The sequence below is a fragment of the Aplidium turbinatum genome, chromosome 11 (genome assembly GCF_918807975.1).
Source record: "Aplidium turbinatum chromosome 11, kaAplTurb1.1, whole genome shotgun sequence".
In the NCBI taxonomy this organism is placed as follows: domain Eukaryota; kingdom Metazoa; phylum Chordata; class Ascidiacea; order Aplousobranchia; family Polyclinidae; genus Aplidium; species Aplidium turbinatum.
In genome coordinates this window covers 6,833,248-6,852,465 of record NC_137482.1, presented here as the reverse complement: position 1 = coordinate 6,852,465, position 19,218 = coordinate 6,833,248, and the positions used below count along the sequence as shown (strand labels likewise).

Sequence of the window (19,218 nt, the reverse complement as noted above, 5' to 3'; positions counted from 1 at the left end):
GGGCTGCCAGGCTACAATTAACTGCAATGGTTGCACTAAAGTTGAATTGTAAAATAACCTTGTTAGTTGTTACTACTGCAAGAGAAAAAGCAACAACTTGCCAGCAGATTGCCCTGAAGAAGAAATGTCAAAATATATTTTCAGTACCTAACATATCAACTACAGAAGAACAGGGCCGTGCTAAACTAAATAGTTGTTTAGAGCAATCTGTTCCTGATGGTTGCACAAAAATATTTCAAGTGTAGCACTTTTGTCAAGGCGTAAATATTATCTAAAAATATTTTTGAAATCTAAATTTCTAAATATAGCCCCTCCTTCATGCACTTTTAAGCAATTCCGTCTATTTATGCTTCAAATCAACGTATTAGCCGTGGTAGGCCATGACATACCTTTCTGCTTGGTAGAAAGGTTAACCCATAAATTTGTTTTGTCATTGCACTTGCTTTATGACAATCTGCAATATTGTACGAACATCATTTTTATGTTATTTTTTGTTTGTGTGCAGTGACTATGCACAAAAGTTTAATATCAGGCTCAGCAGCGAGTTGAACCTGAAGCGTTCTGTTCACTGAACCGTGAAATATTCAGCTTGATTAAAAGGTCTTCCAAATTTTTTTACCTTATTTGCTGCGATCTTTGCTCACGTTTGTATTTCACATCGAGCAACTATTTCGCCCGTCTGCTGCTTCATTGCACCAGGTACGGAAAATATTACACTGGACGTTGCGACAACATGTTTCAACATTTGAACAAAAGAACAATTTCCTTTTGAAAAAGATGAAGATATGTCTTGTGTGTGATTTTTTCATATTCTGTTGTAAAATTACAAAGGCCACGTTAAAAATAATCTCTGCAGGCCCACATTTGTGCATATGACCTCATATAACCTTGCCTTGTCCTGTTGACACATCTATGTTGTAGCATATGACACGCGGCGTTCATTATGCTTTGACGTTGTATAATTCAGTTCCCGATAGACTTCGATCTTGCGTTCCAAATCTGTCGTATTATTCCATCTTCTTCGGTCATGTTTGAGCAGTTGTTTAATGTCCTGCTGGACTGTTAAGGGAATTCTGTTTAGTCTTTGTCAGTTGTACCAACACTCGCCACTAGGCAAGATGCGGACGATGGTTTTTATAATTTTAAGTGTAAAATCTCTTCAAATTAGTTAGTTCTTTTTTAAAGAGTAGCAGTTTGAATGCTGTGAAAGGAATTCAGATTTTCAGTATATGAAGTGCTTTATTTTCTTTCTAGATTTTTTTCTTGCTGATGAAACTGCTATTTAGGCAACATTCGAAACTCAATAGCACAGGGATGCTTTAAAGTTCACGTCGGTTATTTTTTTCAAAGCGTTTGACATAAGACAATATTGCAGAAAACCAGTATGCATCACCAGTGCCACCACATGCTTTGAATAACCTATCAGGTCTAATTGTGACCATAGACATAGACTATTGCAGCATCTAACAGTATGTCCTATCCAAAAGGATCGTATTAATTTCCTTATTCAAATAGAATCTATTTGATCATTCATCTTTTTAGTCTAATCTGAAATAAACGTGTTACTTTAGATGCAGGATGGTTTAGTTAGATGATAGATGCTTAGTTCTGCAAATGTGTGTATGCTTTGTTTTGCTATAGGGCCGTCTTGGCGTTGGGTATTTTTGTTTCACGCAATAACGTACTTACGACATATGTACCAAATAACGTCATTTATTACAAGCAACAGTTGCATCATCATCGTTTTTAAGTAGGGCAACATAAGTTTTGTTAGTCATCATACGAAAAGTACGCAATCGTGAGGTCATTTTGCAACGTAAGGTTAACAATAACCAATTCTTTAACAAAGGTCCAAGTTTGGCTGACATCAGCGTTCCAATTTACAACATCTTGGGCTTTTCTTAGCCATGCAAAAGAAATAATTATGCAAGTTAGTTCGATTTGCTGAATCTGTTTACTCAGCCATTGTATTCTCTTATGAAAGAAACTTTTCCATTTGTTCAAACTTCGTTTCGTGCTAACATCACAAAGCTTCCTTGCCTTCACAATAAAACCGTTGTTTTAATATCGTTTGTAGCCACTTGATATCCGTTGGGTTTCGTGTTAATGCGACAAAGTGAAAAACCCATTGCCTGTCATGACATCAAAAATTTTCTCACATATTTACATTGGTTTTCAAATCTGCTGTTGACAGCCTAAATCCAATGTGAGATAAGTCTTTGTGAAACGATTTCACGGGACAGGTTGATCTCTTACGTCATTTGCTATTTCATTGTGGTTTTATCCCAGCCAGTAAATGCCTCCCTTTTTACATTGATTCAACGTCTGCAAACAATTTGACATCTAAATTTGTTGAAACTCGAATCCATGTAGAAAGGTCTGATTTGCAAACTGGGATGAAGTGCGGATGAGAAGACACGTCAGAAGAGCGTTAAAATATTTGGAGAAACTGCAACAAAATAATGTATAAATATTGCAAATTTCAGTCATGAGTGATGTTTACAACTGGAACTGCACAAAGTCGGTGAAACGTAGTTCTCTGAAATTGCGTTTAAAAGATAAATGACGAATTGCAGCCGCCAACGTCGTTTGATTAAAACATACCTTTTCTGAAACATTGCGTCATGTTTTTGTCATTTCTTTGCAATTGTAACGTCAATCGACGTCAAATCTAAGTGAATAAACAACATCATTTCTCAGGTCGTATTTTTTCATTTCAGAGCCAATTAGATTGGTTTGAAGGTCCATTCATCGATCGCCTTGCTTAGTGGATAAATGGTTGTTCTGCCTCCGTAACATATCTAGCGGCTTTCTATTGCTTCTCGGTCGTCAAAAGTTGTAGTTTTCTGATGTTTGTACTTAGAGGTTCAGTTCTTGAAGATATGCACTACTCACCACTTATCGTGCTGTGATTATAATTAAACAGTTCTGTAGAAGTTTTGAAATTGCTTAACTATAATGATGTCTTAGACCACGGATCTGTAATGCGCACCTCTTCATTTTAAATTGATGTATTGAGGCAGTTAATTATCTAACTGGTTTTGTCAAGTTAGCTTGGTTAATTCTGTAGGTACTTAGTGTAGTTTCAGTATGATCTAGGGCGGTTGTTCAATTTCCTTCATACAGTGAGCTAGCCTTTGCAGAAGATGAACTTCAAGGGTTTATTACGAGAGACAAAACTTAAGCAAAGGAGACTGTTCTAGAATCTATATAGACAAGTAGTCTAACAACATGCCTTGCACAAGTTGAATTTAGAAGCTTCAAAAGTTTAGATAATTCCATCGTCAGCAGTAGCCTATACCCAAAATTATAGGAAATGCGATTTTTTAATTAAAACTGCACTCATAACAATACTGAATATGATATCATATTAGAATAAAGATAGGCCGGAAAATTTTGTGTTTTTTATAGGAATTTAGTAATTTCCAATAGGCCCACAACAGGGCTATATTCCATTAATGTGTTGCACAGTAGATTGTTGAGGCTCAGCAAGTCGAAAAAGTAAGCTCTTCTTTAAGCATACCTAGTTTGATTGCACATGCGTTGGACAAAATAGTAATAGCAGACAGCTGTTTGTTTTTGTTTACTTACAGTAGTTGTGTTTTGACTCAAATTTGCATTGATAAACATGTTTGCTGATATTTTCGAATCTCAAATCTCTGAATTTATAAAACTCTGTTGAATTATTTGACGATGCGGAACAAGCGTTGAGTGTGACGTCGGTGATGACGTCATGTAGTGAATGCTTACGCGGAGCGACCAAGAAACTGCGGTAATTGATTTTTAGTTATCGTTCAATAGTTTCAGAAACAGTTTGATCTAACGCTTTGTGACAGTGACGTGTTAAAGGCAGGAGATTGGTGACATGCTGTATGGCGTTTGTCGTGATTGAAGATTTAGATTAAGTGTACGGGAAGGCAAGGAAGCCAATCTTCGTGACCACCTTCAGGCATGCCTTTAAGTGTCTTACCAAAGACACAGCTGCATGCTCTTGAGCGGTGTCGAACCGGCGCCCTTTCGAACGTCGTTGCAGGGCTCTTACCACTCGGCAACGCAGGCGTCATATTTGGTCTTTATTCTATAAGTTGTATTACGTCATCGTTTTATCGAAAATCAAGAACGAAAAAAGAAGCATACAATTGATCCGTATTTTTCTTTGACAAGAAAAAAGAATTCCATATCATTTACTATTTTAAACAATAGTTACAGTGCATTACTTATATCTGGCTTATTTTTTTTTTAGTTTATACAATAAAAGAAGTATTAGTATTTTCTGCCTTACTTTTGCTTTGAAGAAGGCTTACAGCTGTACTGTGTAATACATAAACTCAAAATTGCAGTTAGCAAACATCTTTCATTGCTGTCTGAAAATGTGTAATGAAGTATTTACGGCGAAAACGGACAAGAAAAATCATATACTGAAGTTACAAACAATCGTCAATGCAAGCGTACTTATGCAAATGAATAATATGGATTGTGGACCATCTGTACAATGTTTTTGTGAAACTGGATTTTCGAGCTAATGCAACGTTGTTTTTTTGTTTGTTTTTTTTGTTTTTTTTTTATGTGGTCAACATGGCATATTCATTTAAGTGCGGATATGCAGGTGAAAACGCTTACCGAATGCTAATGTCAAAGCTGCTGGCACCCTTTTCACCCCGGCTGATCGTGTCGCGTTGTTTACATCGAAATATTTGGCGAATGTTCAAATTGCTTCGACGACGTTTGAAATTGGTTTTAAGTTGATTTTTATCGATTTTAAAGATTTTTCGCCATCTCCCACCGCTTGCCAAATCGACGTAAATTGAATTTGTTCGTTATATCTTTTTTGTGATAAAATTCCAACGCTTTTTAGCGCGTCACAGATGTTCTGTTATTCTTAATGTGGTATCCATGAAAATTGTATTGAACTCGAATTAACATTGGCTTTACGTAAAATTTAAAAAAACCAACAATTTTTTGCGCTTTGTTTTTGCAGTGACCTCTTTTTCATGTCACACGCTATGGTCTTCATTTGAACTTGAATGCAAGTTTAATAATTAAATTGAGTTTTAATATCTATTGCTAAAGAAAACAATTTAAACTGTTTTTTAATGTCAACAATTTTCTTTAGATTTTCATCGATAGACACGCTCAAATACTGTATACTGAAGATATAAGAGTTGTATAAGAAATACAATCCCCCAAAAATTTTATCAACTTTACCACAAAGTTGCTTAGTGACATTTTTTTTAAATTTATGGGTCATTGTTTAAAAAGGTTTAAAATCAGAAACGCTTTTGAACCAAATGTACAATAAATAACTCGTTGTTTGAAGTTTCAAAAAAATTGTATTTGAAAAGTATGTAGTTGGTAACAAATGTCATACATTGTTACAGTATTTTAAGATCATCGCCATATAGGCTACACTGTACCTTCCCAGCTTCAATTGAAATGTCTGGTAATCTGTTTGCTCACGGCCAAATGCTTTCCCTGGAAATTGTTTCATAGACAGATCTCTAACTTCAATATTGAACACTTTTTCAATGCGTTATGCTTTTTAAGTTTTGTAATTCTTCATAACGTTTGCACAAAAAATATTACCAACCATTTTTTTACATATCATTGTATGTTTTTCAGGCGGCTGAACGTCCTTAACAAATGCGCTAACCTGAAATTGGACAGAACAACGGTGAGTGATTTGCACATTGCACGGTATGAGAATTTGTAAATCGTAGGTTGTTGTGAGCCACAGAATAATGAGTAAAGTTTAGTGACTTACAACAACTTATGGTATTCATATGTTTATGATCTTTGTGGGTTTTCTCAACTAGCTTCAATTGACAAAACTATGGTCATTGATCTTGAATCTTTACCATTTGGTAACACTATGCAGTTTAATGGATTGTTGTTTTGCGTTGTTTGTTATACTTTATAGTATTAGTGGATTTTCTCATCTTGTTTCAATTTGAAAAGTTTTTGTAGTACCATGGCTTCCTGCCTGATTACATAGGTCCTACCAAAGACACATGTTCTTTAGCGGTGGCAAATTGGTGCTCTTTCAAATGTCCCTACCACGGCTCTCACCTCCTCGGTCATCCATCCGAGAATTGGATATCGTTAATGGCGGATGTTTGAGTGGTGCCAATTTTAAGTTGCATTTTTAGTGTGATCTTCTGCTGGTGACTGAAACGTAGTTATTGGATGCAAAAGCTTATATCTGGTTGTTATTATGTAGTGTTCAGTCATAGAAATATGTATATGCCCCGATATTAGCCAGTGGAATTTTATTATAAGTACTGTTTACCCATTTGCATTTCTGCGGTGTTTAAGTGATTACTGAAACCAGAATTTTAAGAAGGATTTCAGGAGGGTGTTGTGTACTATTCCGATCATTACATGCCGTCAATCTATAAAGTTAGTTGGAAAGAAAGATAAGCTATCAACTAATTAGCTGTTGGTCGCCCTAAGTTGAGACTAGCGTTGATAAGAATAGGTGGAAAAATGAGCATTATGTTAAATATTTAAAACTTTGATTAATCTTTGCGTCTAAACACGTTACTTTCTTGCAAGTCAGCAAAGCCTTTATCTGCAATGTTAGAGCATATGATAGTGTGTGAATTGCATGGTTCTTGTCAGCACAAGGAGACCCAAGATAAATGCATTGCTCGGAGAGCATCTTCTTGTTTTGGCTAATTCTTTCATTTGTGTTTTCCACTTCATCCTCTTCAACCATTGACGTAATCGCCTCTCTGCAACATTCTTTGTTTGAGGAGGTTGATGCTGACATGCGCGTTTCCAGGGGCGTAGCCAGCACAAAATTCCTGGGAGAGGGCAAATCAGTATTATTGCACATATGAGTTGGCCAGCAACGAGTCGGCGAAGGCGAAGCATCCGGAGGGTGTCTGGGGGGTCTTCCCAAGAAAATTTTGAAAAAAAATCTTAAAATTGTGCATTCTGAAAGTACTTTCAGCCAATAGTAAACCAATAATAAAACTCTATCAAAAGATGCTGTAACACAGGTTGAAATATTTATTTAAAATATTTCGGGCAAGGCAATTGCCCCTTTTACCCCCCCTGCGTGCTTCATACTGTACATCTTTGCCTTGCAAAATAGCGTGAAAGATTTATTGGCTATTACTTGTCTTCGATAGTGATCATCAGATTGTATGATATTTTGTCACAAAATCCTGTGAACGTTTATAGCAACAACTGCGAGCTGAAGAAAGTTTACTAGCAGTATTTTTGACTCAAAGTACGAGAAAAAGTAAAAAAGTATTGTTCTCCATTTGATTTTTCAAGGAAAGTGTCGTCAAGCGTTTGGCCCTGATAAAGACCTTTTCTGTTTTCTGTTTTGTGTGTCAAACAAGAATTAATTAAAGCTCGCTTCGGTAAGCGTTCACTTTTAACAAAGCTGTGGTTCATAGAGCTACAATTTATGTTTATTTGTAAGTGTTTTATAACTGTTTTAGTTTATGCTTTGAACATTTCCACCACGGCTACGAAACGCTTTTACCAAGCAATATTTTGTATAAGGATTAAGATTGATTTATTTATTATTTTGGGGAATTTTTTATTTTTCCTAATTGAGTGTAGTTCTGGTTACTGTGTTTTTGCGGCAGCTCATTAATTCGTCGAGAAAATACTATTAACGTTTTGCGATAACCGGGAAGATAGAACTCACGTTAGATTTAAATTTTCTTAAATCAAGTCGATCACAAAGATGCTGAGATATAAATTCTATTTTAGTTTGAAACAAGCGATTGCCATCAGTCGTTAGGTTAAAAAGAACTCGCTTGCACGAAACTAATTTCCGTTCTAGAGACATCAAGTTAGTTTATTTGTGAACTGATTTTGCAGCAGCTGGCGTTGACATTTTGTGAAAAAATTAATATTTTTTCAACAAGAGTCAATTAGGCACCGAACATCACTTTGTGTGAGTCACTTTAGCTTAATTTCGTAAGATAGTGGGAATTTTGCAATTTGCGAGCTATTATGATTGACACCGGATTACCTGGCCATGCCTATCTGACCTCAATCTCTTTGGTAAGACAGGACAGGGCGGAATTAGTGATAAAGCAAAAGACAGCTTAATACTTAATATTAATACTTATCCTTAATACTTTTAAAGGCTTACCCGCCTTTCTAAAAGCAAAAAAAAAAAATCTTCAGGGTTTGCAACGGCTGAGCATCCAAGCTATCCTACAAAACAATAGATGAAGCCGCAAGCTTGAAAGCATGCTTAGGGAAAACGAAAACATTTCTATTTATTTACATTTTAGTTATAAATCAAGAGCTGATTTCATAATGAACAACTGCTCTGTAATTTTTTAAGATCTTTGCAATATGTCTTTAAATAACATCGATCAATTATCCCACTTTGCCACATTCATTAAAACTACTGTTAGTTTTTTCAACGGAAACACTGGTTACTAGTTGTTGCTTCTCACCAGTTCACTTGTGACAAAGCAACGTTCTTTGCACAGTGTCTTGAAATGTCATCAGATCCTTGCTTGGTGTATGTTCTCAGACAGCACAATTTGTCATTTTTACATTAATTAAACGTCTGCAGAAGTTGAATCAATGTAAAAATGAGGGGTTTTGCTGTCTGGGTAATTAGTTTCTATTGATTGGATTTTGACTACCAAGGGATATGGATACAAATAGAATCGGTATTGGAGTTTCAATAAGTCCAATTTTGGTTGAACTTTAAAAATGACATCTCGAACTGTTTCGTTCACCACTAAGAATTGTTTTCTACCAATCATTCAAACACATTGGCAGTTAAAGATGCATTCAACTGATTGCTTTGACGTCTCTTTGTTATATACTGTATATCAGGGCTACTCAGCTGGCGGACCGCGGTCCGAATCCGGACCTTCTGGGTGTTGATGGTGGACCTTGAGCTTTTGGAAGAATAACCTCATTGCCACGTTTCTGGGCTTCTTTAAACAGATTTCTACTGGGAGGAAGCAATTTTTACTGAGATTATCCTAGTTGCTGGGGGGCTTAGACTCCCAGACTCCCAATTAGAGTTACATTCTACCTAAAAAAGTGGTTTGGTACAGATAATTTAACTTGCGTGAGAAATAACTTATTTACCGGACCGCTAAAAACATTCAACTTGTTAAACTGGACGTTTGTTAACATTAGCTGAGTAACCCTGCTGTATATGATAAAGTTTAGTGAAACGAAATACAACAAAACTTGAGAGATGTTGTGGTGGACAACAGAAAACTGTCTGATTCAACAACGTGTTACATCAGAAATTGAATCAATGTAGAATGACGGACTTCGCTGCAGGGTTGCCAGATAGCCAAAATAGAAAAAGCCAAACTTACCTAAAAAAAAAGCCAAAAAAAGCCAAATATACTACAAACTCTAACAAGCCTATGTTTTTCCTTAAAAGAGCAAACAATGCAATAAAAGTGTTATGCTGGTAGTGGTACATTGAGGCGTAATCATTTCCTAAAATACATCACAAAGTTATCTATAAACTAGTTTAAATGAAACAAACTCAGTCGCGACAAGAAACTAAACTTAGACAAAAATAACAGTTTAACAATATCCAAAAGCGACTGGGTCTGTAGCGAATAGACAGACATAGCAGTCATCGAGTCAAAGAATTTAAATGGGATCATCGTCTTTTTGCAGCAGCCACAAAAGACCTTCGTTTACGTTTTACTGAAACTTTGTCAACTTTGTCAGTTTGATACATGTTCTTTGATGTAAACAAAAATAGCATCCTTGGTGTTACGGTACTTTGAAGTGTTTACAGCATTGCTTTGAGGAATGCAAATGCGTTTTTATTCTCAGCAATGAATCCAACATTTGCAACCGCATTCTATTTCTCCTCTTTGTTTTGGTCAAAGTGACGGTGGAAATAATCTGTTCTACAACTGCATTGAAAATTGGCATGGTTAACCTTTTTCTAGACCTCTGCTATGTTTAGCATAGGCCTATAATTGTTTTTTTCGTTCTAATGGTCAGAAATAAAAACAAACTGAACTGTTAAACAAGACAAAGCATATGTGGCCAATTTTGCAAACCCATGTGTTTCTGCAGAATTTGTATATATGTTTTGACACCAATCTAAAAATCAGCTGTATCTTTTGTGATTTTTCCAGCAAATACCTTGGAGAAATCTCATTGGCAACTGATCAAAAACTCGAGCAGTTTGGGAAAGGACTTTAGATGGGTGCAAAGCATTTAAGCCTTGAAAAATCATCGTCATTGCATCACAACATGTTACACTGTTTATTGAGTTAACACTTTAAGGTTTTCGAGGCATTTTTTCTCTTTTTGTGATAGTTGGATCTCTTCTTAACATAACACTCACAAATTTTTTGAATGAAACAAAAAAAAGCCTAAAAAAGCCAAATTTTATGTGGATTTTTTTTTACACAAAAAAAATCCAAAGAGGTTTAAAAAAAGCCTAAATTTTCAAATTTGGCTTTAAAAAATCCAAACTGGCAACCATGCTTCGCTGTCAGGAAAATTTCAAAAGTGTTTTGATTTTGCTTTTGTTGCTGGTTTGAGATATTAATTCGTGCTAGAAGCAATGATAGTAAATAGGATTTTGTTGCAGTTTTTTCCGGATGATCAGATTTGTATACTGCTTATACTTCACAGCGTAGCTTTATTTGGATATCGCAGGGGATATCGTTCTTACACTTATATGAAGTTGGCAGATATTAACGTCACAGCTTTTCAGCAGGTAATTTTTTTTGTCCGGATGAGAAAAGTTCTGCTGTTCTATTGGCAATCCTACTACTTTGAGTGCTTGATTTTTTTTTTACGTAAAATCTTACATCTGGCCTGCATGTCTCTTTTATTTTCAGTTACTTTTTGGATTTTTTACTGTATTTCAAACTCTTTTCGGATCGAATTTTCTCTTTAGAACGATCATAAAATTGTGCTTACACTAAGACTTCATTGAAAACGGGAAGTTCAGTTCTTCTATCAGTTTTTAAATCAATTGAACGATGCCCCCAATAAAGATTATTAACGACTAGATCTTTTATGAATTAACTCGGATCTAGAAACGAAAGCACAACTTTAACGTCTAGATTTGTTAAAATCTACGTTTTCATACTGAATCCGCCAACATACCAAACTAACGTGTTTGCATATCGTAAAAGGCTTTTTTATTCATTTCAAGCCGATGTAAAAGGTTTTTAGGAAACCAGCGATGCATTCCACGCAAATCTGTAGCCTGGCTTTATCTTCCACTAATCTATACGCAGTTTCCAATCTTTAAGCAATGCTTTTATCTATCTATAATCCACGGTCAGCATCTGTATTTTGGTTTTGTGGCTGGTTTATGAGCGACCTTCATCAGAAAAACTAAATCTGATTTCACCACGGTGAGAGGTTGCAAATATGACGTTTTGTCTCGCTTAAATGTTCAATTAAAATCATTAAAATTTTATCAAAATTGGTTTCTAGAAAAAGGAGTAAAAGTTTAATTGTTTTCAATCTATTTTTTTTTCAAAGTAAATTGTTCGGTGCAGGCAAACGTCTGCAGGATAAGTAGGTCGGTATTTATGTAACGTTAACGTGGCAACTCTGAAAAGTACACATAAAAATTCTCAGAATATTTTGTTTTACGAGGAAAGGGCATTCGGTCAAGTCATAAAAGTACCTAGCCCAGCCAGCACATCAGTTCTTTTCGTTAATTCAACATCTGAAGACGTTGAATCAATGTAAAAAAAAACAGACTGATTTTGTTGACAGGGTGACACTATCCATGTCTTCGGTTCCTGAAAGAATTGTGGAAATTTTTCATTAAATTTTCTTTTTTTTTGCTGTGGATAGTAATCACAATCATATTCTGCACTGATTGCTTTCCTTAAACAATTGATTGATGGAACACTAGATAGAGTGTGGAATGTCTATACAAGTTTTAACATGGTAAATAATTTTCTCTGTTGTACTTTAATTGCCTTACATTCTTCTGTTTGTTTTCGCTGCCAGCAAATATTGTTACAAAGTGGTAAGCTTGTTTATGTTAGACTTTTGATCTTTGTGGTTGTGTTTCCATTAACATAGCTGGAGATTTTTGCACTGATAGGTAAAACCATATGGCATTGATCTGCTGCAAAATATCAATATTTTCACGTTGATTTTAACGGTTTTAGTTGATGAATCAACGTAATTGTTTGTATGGTAATTGCATGATGCTGGACGTATTTGTTTACACAATGTTGTCCCTTTATCTGATACACTTTTGAGAAAAGACGTTTGGAAACACGTATTGAACTTTAACTATGCAATAAATTATGAACAGAAACATCAACAATAGGTTCTCTGGACTTGAACCCGAGATAAAATCTTTAAATTTGTCATGTGATTGACATTCAACCAATTTCATCTCTTTTTCGTTCGTTATCAGCAATGTCATGAAGCATTTCTCAAACCTCTTAAAATGTGCGGCAAGAGACAAAAAAATAAGCATTTACTTCTCTGAGAGATTATAATAAAATACTTTATCCCGGATATCATTGAAATGCATGAAGTATAAGCAGCTGTGGGCCGGTTTTTATTTTCCGTTTATTGCTTTCCGGCCAAATTCCAAGTGCAAACGGTGCGTGAACAGATCAAGTTGCCACCACAATTTGCGGTCGCCTATTCAGCAACACAAATGCCATTTTTGACAGACCTTGATTTAAAGAATAGTTTAAAAAGAAAGAATATATATGCTCAGTAAGCAAATTAGGTCAGTTTTATTTAGTTTTAACGTCTACGTACGTTGACTCAATGTAAAAATAAGAAGAACGAGTCTTCCGCATTGTGGGCATAATTGGTTTCACTTTTTCACCTTTTTTCACTTGAAAACTTTCCACTTGAAAAAATTAGTTATTTTTCTGAGTTTTTTTTGCAACGAACGACATAATGCCAAATCAAGAAAAGAATGATTTTGGTCAATGCCAATAACGGGTCTATTTACGGAAAACAAGAAATAATACTTTAAAAAAAATTCCAAACAAAAATTTTATTGCTTATCGTTTTGTATCCAGCCGGAGTCGGCCTTTTTTAACGACTTCGACTCCGGACACGCCAAATCCTTCCGACTCCGACGCCGACTCCACAGCCCTGCAAATATGGAGCAACAACAACTTTTTACATATAATTTCTTCTGCTTTAACGGACTGATGCAAGATCTGGCATTTCTTGATTCAAACTGATATGTCTGGGAAAAATAACGATGAAGTACAGTTTCGACAGCACTTGGTGCCAGATTAGTGGAGTAATCTTTTGTTCAGTATTCAGTGGTGAGAATGTGTAGAATACAGTCGATCAAACTTTCAAGTAGCCTAATTACAAAGTTATCTTTGCACACAACTCCAAAAAAATGTGAATGTTTCTGAGATTTTGCGCTCAAACATCAGTTTTGGTTTTACAGCGATCTTTATTTGATGACAAGTAGGCCATGGTAGAAAAAATATAACTTTTTTACAATAACAAAGCGACCCAAAACGGTTCTTGAAGATGCGCATTTTCATACTGAACATAGCGTGAAAAAGGATAACTTTTCAATTGACAGGCAAGCTTTGCTAAAATATTAAATATCCTGTATAACCAAAGCTGTTCAGTATTTCATACTAATGCATATAGTTACGAATAGGCAAATCTAAACCATAAATAATAATGCTTCTGAGAACTGGAACACCAGAAATAAAGTAGGAACTGTTGTATTGCTCAACTTTTGAAAAGTATTCAAACCTCTTTCAAAAGACGTTTGAAAAACATTTTAACAAAAACAAGTATTTCTGTTGTTGTTTTCAATTCAGAAATTTCAGTTTACACTTTCGCATTTAGCTTGAACATATGCCAATCTATTATAGGTTCGTCAAGCGTTAACTACAACCATGGTATTTCAATAGACACCTTAATCCCCAAATAAGCCAGCAGGTTATTTTAGGCGTGCCATAAAACGGGATATTAGATATTCCTTGTGATGACTTTGACAACTTTGTGATTTGTTTTTTATCAGTTTGAAATATTTGCATTAGTTTAATGTTTTTAAACGTTGGTTTGATGAAAAACTTGTCTCAAATATATCATGAATACTTTTCTTTTCATCAACAGTTTGAAAAAAATAGCTAGTTTTTATTGGGTTTGGGTGTCGTAAAATCTCAGTTGTTTTGAAAAATATTTACTCTCTTTCTGATCTTCCAAATGACCAGAAACAACAAACTTGAAACCCAAGATCATATCACACACCGGCCCACCTGACTGCCAAGCTATATAACTCCCAAGTACTCAAACTGAAATTGACAATGGTCACAGTCATTGCCAAAACGTCACCTGCTAGGTTTACAATGATGGACATGAGCTCTTGTTTTGTTTATTTTCCCCACTATGTTATGTATCAATGGCTGGATACGCAAAGGTGGTTAAAACTGGGCGTGGTGTCTGGTTCTTGTCATTTATAGTTGTCAGGTGTTAACATCCGTTAAAGATGCAGTAATCCACCGCTGGTAACCACTTGTTTGATGTTGATTTCAAGATTTTAACGTTTGTCTGTGCTCGCTGTTCTATAGTGAGTAGTCAGGTAGTTCTGACGCCAGGAAGATCGCTCCTTTTCAATTTTGTCTGTGTTGTTAGTAAAGTTTTGCACATTTGTTGTTCTTGGTTTTTTGAACTTTAAATATTGCAACTTGAAGCGCAAACAACCAATCAATCCAGGAAATCAGTTTTGCATTGATAGATGTTGAATCAACGTAAAAAAGACTGATTTGTTAAATTGATTTGCTTGCCTGAGTAGGTCAATGAGAAGCCTGATTTGCCGGACTCTTGAGTTAACATTTTCAAGATTATACTACGGAAAGCGACCTCACGAGTTCAATTTCCATCTTTGCAATAAATACTTTAAAAAGCGTCACATTTTCAGTTCCAAAAATTGCAGTAACGTAAAAAAAGATTTTTTGTTGGTTGAGCATTTTTATTTATTTTGTAACTCATATTTTTATTTACAATTTGTTATTGTGGTATTGGATTAGTTTTATAGCTTTTCGCATGACGTTAGGAATTTATTAACTTGTCAAGTCTATTGGAAGATGCTTAAGATTACCAAGAATGCGTGTGAAAAGGCAGGAAAAGGCATTAAAAAGTTGTGTTGCGTAAAATAAAAATAAAATTTCGTGTGCAAAAGTGGCACTGTTATTTCATTAGTCAATTTCATTTTCTTAGTAGAAAGTGTTAGTGTGTGGATATCACTCGAGAAAGATGTGTTGTCTGTGAAACAACAAACGGTTTAAAACCAAATCACTACAAACTGCAAATGCTTTTTTACATATAACACTGAAGATTATGTGCGTGCCCCGTCATCGATATTGTGTGATTGGGTCTTGGAAAAATGGCTGAAAAACAATTGCTAAGGATTGTAAAGCTTTTGATTTCCAGAACTTACCGTTCCACAGCCGAGGTTTGAAGTTTAGTCACGGATCACCTTAAGATTTTGCTTTTATTTCTTTTTTATCAACTCAAACCGAAAACATACTCTGGCATGTAGACCATTCCTACGGTTTCTATTACGCTTTTTCTAATCAGATGTTATTTTCAACCAAAGTAAACTTAATTTGTGTGGCAAAGACTTTGAGCATTCTATGCAAGCAAATTGTTTGAACATCGGGTATAATGTTATTGGTGCAATCAATCACGCTCAAACAAAAAATCGAAATAATTTAATTCATTTCCCAAAAGAATTTTCCTGCCGTTTTTTTTTGCAATGAGCTTGTTTTCTGCTGTTGTATCAACAAGTGGTTTGCATGACCAAACTTGCATCTTAACGGCGTTTGCCATCGATTGGCAGCGTCTATTTAACCCCTTTGACGTCACCAGTGCACCTGTTGGACACTTGTTGAGAAACAAATCGATGACAATGGAACGTCGCGGCAAATCTGCCATTTGTCAAATTATCGCATTAACAGCCCACACACTGCCGAGTGAGCACGTTTCACATTGAATAAAATAAACATTTCCTGAGAAAAAGGCAACTCTGTCTTACAGCAACCAATTTTGCATTTTTATTCCTGTGTTTTAAGTTTTCTTTTTTCTTTTTCTTGAGTCAAGAAATGGTTTTCCCAATTCACATGAAGCGCCATCTTACATTGTGCATTTATGGATTGCAAAGAATTAAAGTTCGGCTCAAAACCACAGCCGGATGATCCCGGAAACAAAAGAAATTCAACAATGAGATGTTCCGGTGCTTCAGCGAGATTCTTGTGCTGGCAATCATTGATGCATCACTGTATTGTGTTTGTCTTCGCCTTTTTAGCAATTTCAGTTGTGACGAGAATTTTTCACAATAAAAAATAAATACAAGATTTTCTACAGTGAGTCTTTTTGCGTAACGACGTAAAAAAAAGTACACATTTTGTTAGCTGGCTGTAGACGCATGGATATCCTTCTTGATCGAGGGAGTGTTCTTAGCCTCACCCCCATTTTACGTCCAATCAATGTCACATTGATACTGCCTCATCACATTAAGTTTTCCCCCACATTAAAAGCTTCAGTTTCCTTCTTGGGAATTTTCAATTCAACTTTTGACTCATAATAATAATGCTATGGTGATATGTATTGTCGCTCTACAACAACTAAGATTTTTAGCGACAGGGCTCACTTTTTACATTTTATATCAGGTTTATGATGTCATCACATTATTACCCGACTTATTCTCACCGCGTTATGCAAAAAAGAACACAATCGGTACCGTTTTTAAGTCTTTGGTTTGACCTGACCTGGAATCAATCTCAGATCAACCAGCACTAAAGCTGAAGGCAAAACCACCCGGCCACTGAGCTGGTCTTTTGACTCTTGATAAAAAGGTGAACTGGAGTTCACAAACTTTCAAAAACTCTTTGAAATTTTTACGTCCATTTTGATTGTACTTACATTGTGCAACACCACATAGTTATAATTATTGCCTGGAATGCAATCGTCGTTTCCTCCGCAGGGATTCTTACGCTGAATTGGCATCTTTGCAGAAAAGCTTATTTAATTATTAAAAAAATGGAAACCCTGCTGGGATTTCGATGCAAGAACGACTTTTAAATTTATCAATCGCTTTTTTGACAACATGATCGCTCCCTATTATTGTATCTCATGCATGCAAGCAGTTTAGATTGTTACCCTTGGACTTAACTGGAATGGAATGCTGGCATTTGCAATGAGCACCGTAGCTCGCAAAATGAGTCATTTCTACGTTGGTTCAACGTCTACACACGTTGAATCAATGTAAAAGCGGATAATTTTGCTAGCTAATAAGTTAGAAGTGCAATTATTTGTATCGGTCCAACATTGCTGACAGGTTATTCTGTTTTCATCATGTCACGATGATAACAATTTAACTTTAGGCCACTTGTATATTGGTTTTACGTGTAAAAACGTTGATTCTATGCAAAAAATTGTGGAATGACGAGTTGGAGCTTAGCTTGAATGATTTTCTGATTAGTTTCCATTCGGTCATATGAGTTCACGACTATGACCGAATGACTTTGCCTGCAATAATTGGGAACATGAGTCCTCAGAAGACAGGTAACCTCATCGATCCAGTGGCAATGTTTCATTTTTGTACTTTAACCAGACTTCAATCATTTTTTTACTTGGGTTATTCTTGCAGAAACCAATCTTCAATAATGTTTTTTTCACTTTCATATCAGTTCAATTCACGGAAAAGTCGGCAAGTTTCTACAGTACTTGTCTCGATTATTACTGATTTTGTTCTTTATAAAAACATCTGAAAATGAGCAGTATCTGTCAAATGCGCTGCAAGGTTTTTCTCAGCTTATTCTGGAAAAATGCTGTTGCTTTTAAATTCAGTAAAACTAGCCAATAAAAATCTCTGATATTTCAGGAGGGATAATTAAAACTTCACTTCATTTGATTGTGAACATTTAATATCGATTGGTTGTATGGCAGGGTGGGGAAACCAAGGACGATATCGTCACGGTCAGCACTTTGTTCAATTCAAATTAAGTACAGAAGCGTAAATAATCGTTAGCGAAAACTTTTAATTTCTAACTCTTCCAGAACCTTCGCCTTTCATACAACCAGCTTTGTATTATTTCTTCACTTTTTCGTTGTTTAACCAATTTTTCAGAAAGCTTTTAGAAATAGCAAGTAAACAGTCTTTATTCATCGGCTTACCAACTTTTGTTTTTAGACTTGAACTAGATAAAAAACACCAGCTTTCTATCAAATCTTAAACAACTTTAATCACTTCTTTCGCAGCTTATCCTTTACTCAGAAACAGCAAAGGTCCAGGCAATGTTCTTTGTTTTATGCAGTCTTAGGGATTTCAGGGCTAGACTTTGACTGTCACTGCCAGTGGAATGTGGCTTTTGTTTTGTTTGGCACCAAGTCTTTATGAAATATGTGTAAGCTTAGTAGAAATGAAAAAAAGTCTTTGTGTTTATCTATCAGTAGATAAAATAGCAGTCAATCGGCCTTTGTTCTCATTATGGAAACCTTTTCTTCTTTACATCTGTTTAACGTCCGGCATCGTCGAAGTAATGCGGGCAGATATGTTTTTATTTTCTGGGTTAGTAGAATTCATTTTCAAAATCATAGTTTGTATATTTTTGATAATAAAAATACAACCAGCCGTTCTCCCTTCACTTGGCGACGACACACACCATACATACGTCACAGTGATGGTGATGTCATTATAGTTTTTATTTCTCCAAGAACATTTCTTTTCAAATCCTCTTGATGTCAATTCAACTAGGTTTTCTATTTTATTTTTAATTTTCAATATCGATTTCCTACAAATATTTGTTGGATTTTATGACGTTTTTATGGCACAGTATTGGCCTTTTGAAAACCTGGACAAATGTCATTTCAAGTATTTGCGCAGGTTTTCTTTGACAATCGTACGTTGATGGTTCTCAGACATAATAATAATCATCATGTGATTGTTCTTACTGTCAATACTTCAATGGCTTACCTATATCAAGCGCTTCACGACAGTTTTGCACCAGCCAAAATTTGTTTCGTAACTTCTCATGACATTTGTAACACAGTATTGGCATTTTCCTAGTTTGCAAAGTCTTATTGCTTTTCTGTCTATTAGCAACTGAAACAATGCCAGATTGTCTGTAATCTACTGTAACATGACAGCCTATTATAAGTGCGTTGTCTGATCACCTTCAAGCTGCTAACATTTGTCTGTTAAAATTTATTCTTTTGTTCTATTTTGCATCTTTCCGCATTTGGCAATAGAAACATCACGCT

General features: G+C 35.5%; 1 protein-coding gene across 1 annotated transcript in view; it reads left to right on the top strand.

Moving 5' to 3' along the window:
- Positions 1–19,218, top strand: part of LOC145779773 (uncharacterized) — an 83,858-nt gene that overhangs the window by 39,466 nt on the left and 25,174 nt on the right. Inside the window, exon 8 of the mRNA XM_082591415.1 lies at positions 5,620–5,671. Within this exon, the coding sequence (XP_082447541.1) occupies positions 5,620–5,671 (52 nt within the window). The remainder of the gene's footprint in view (positions 1–5,619; positions 5,672–19,218) is intronic.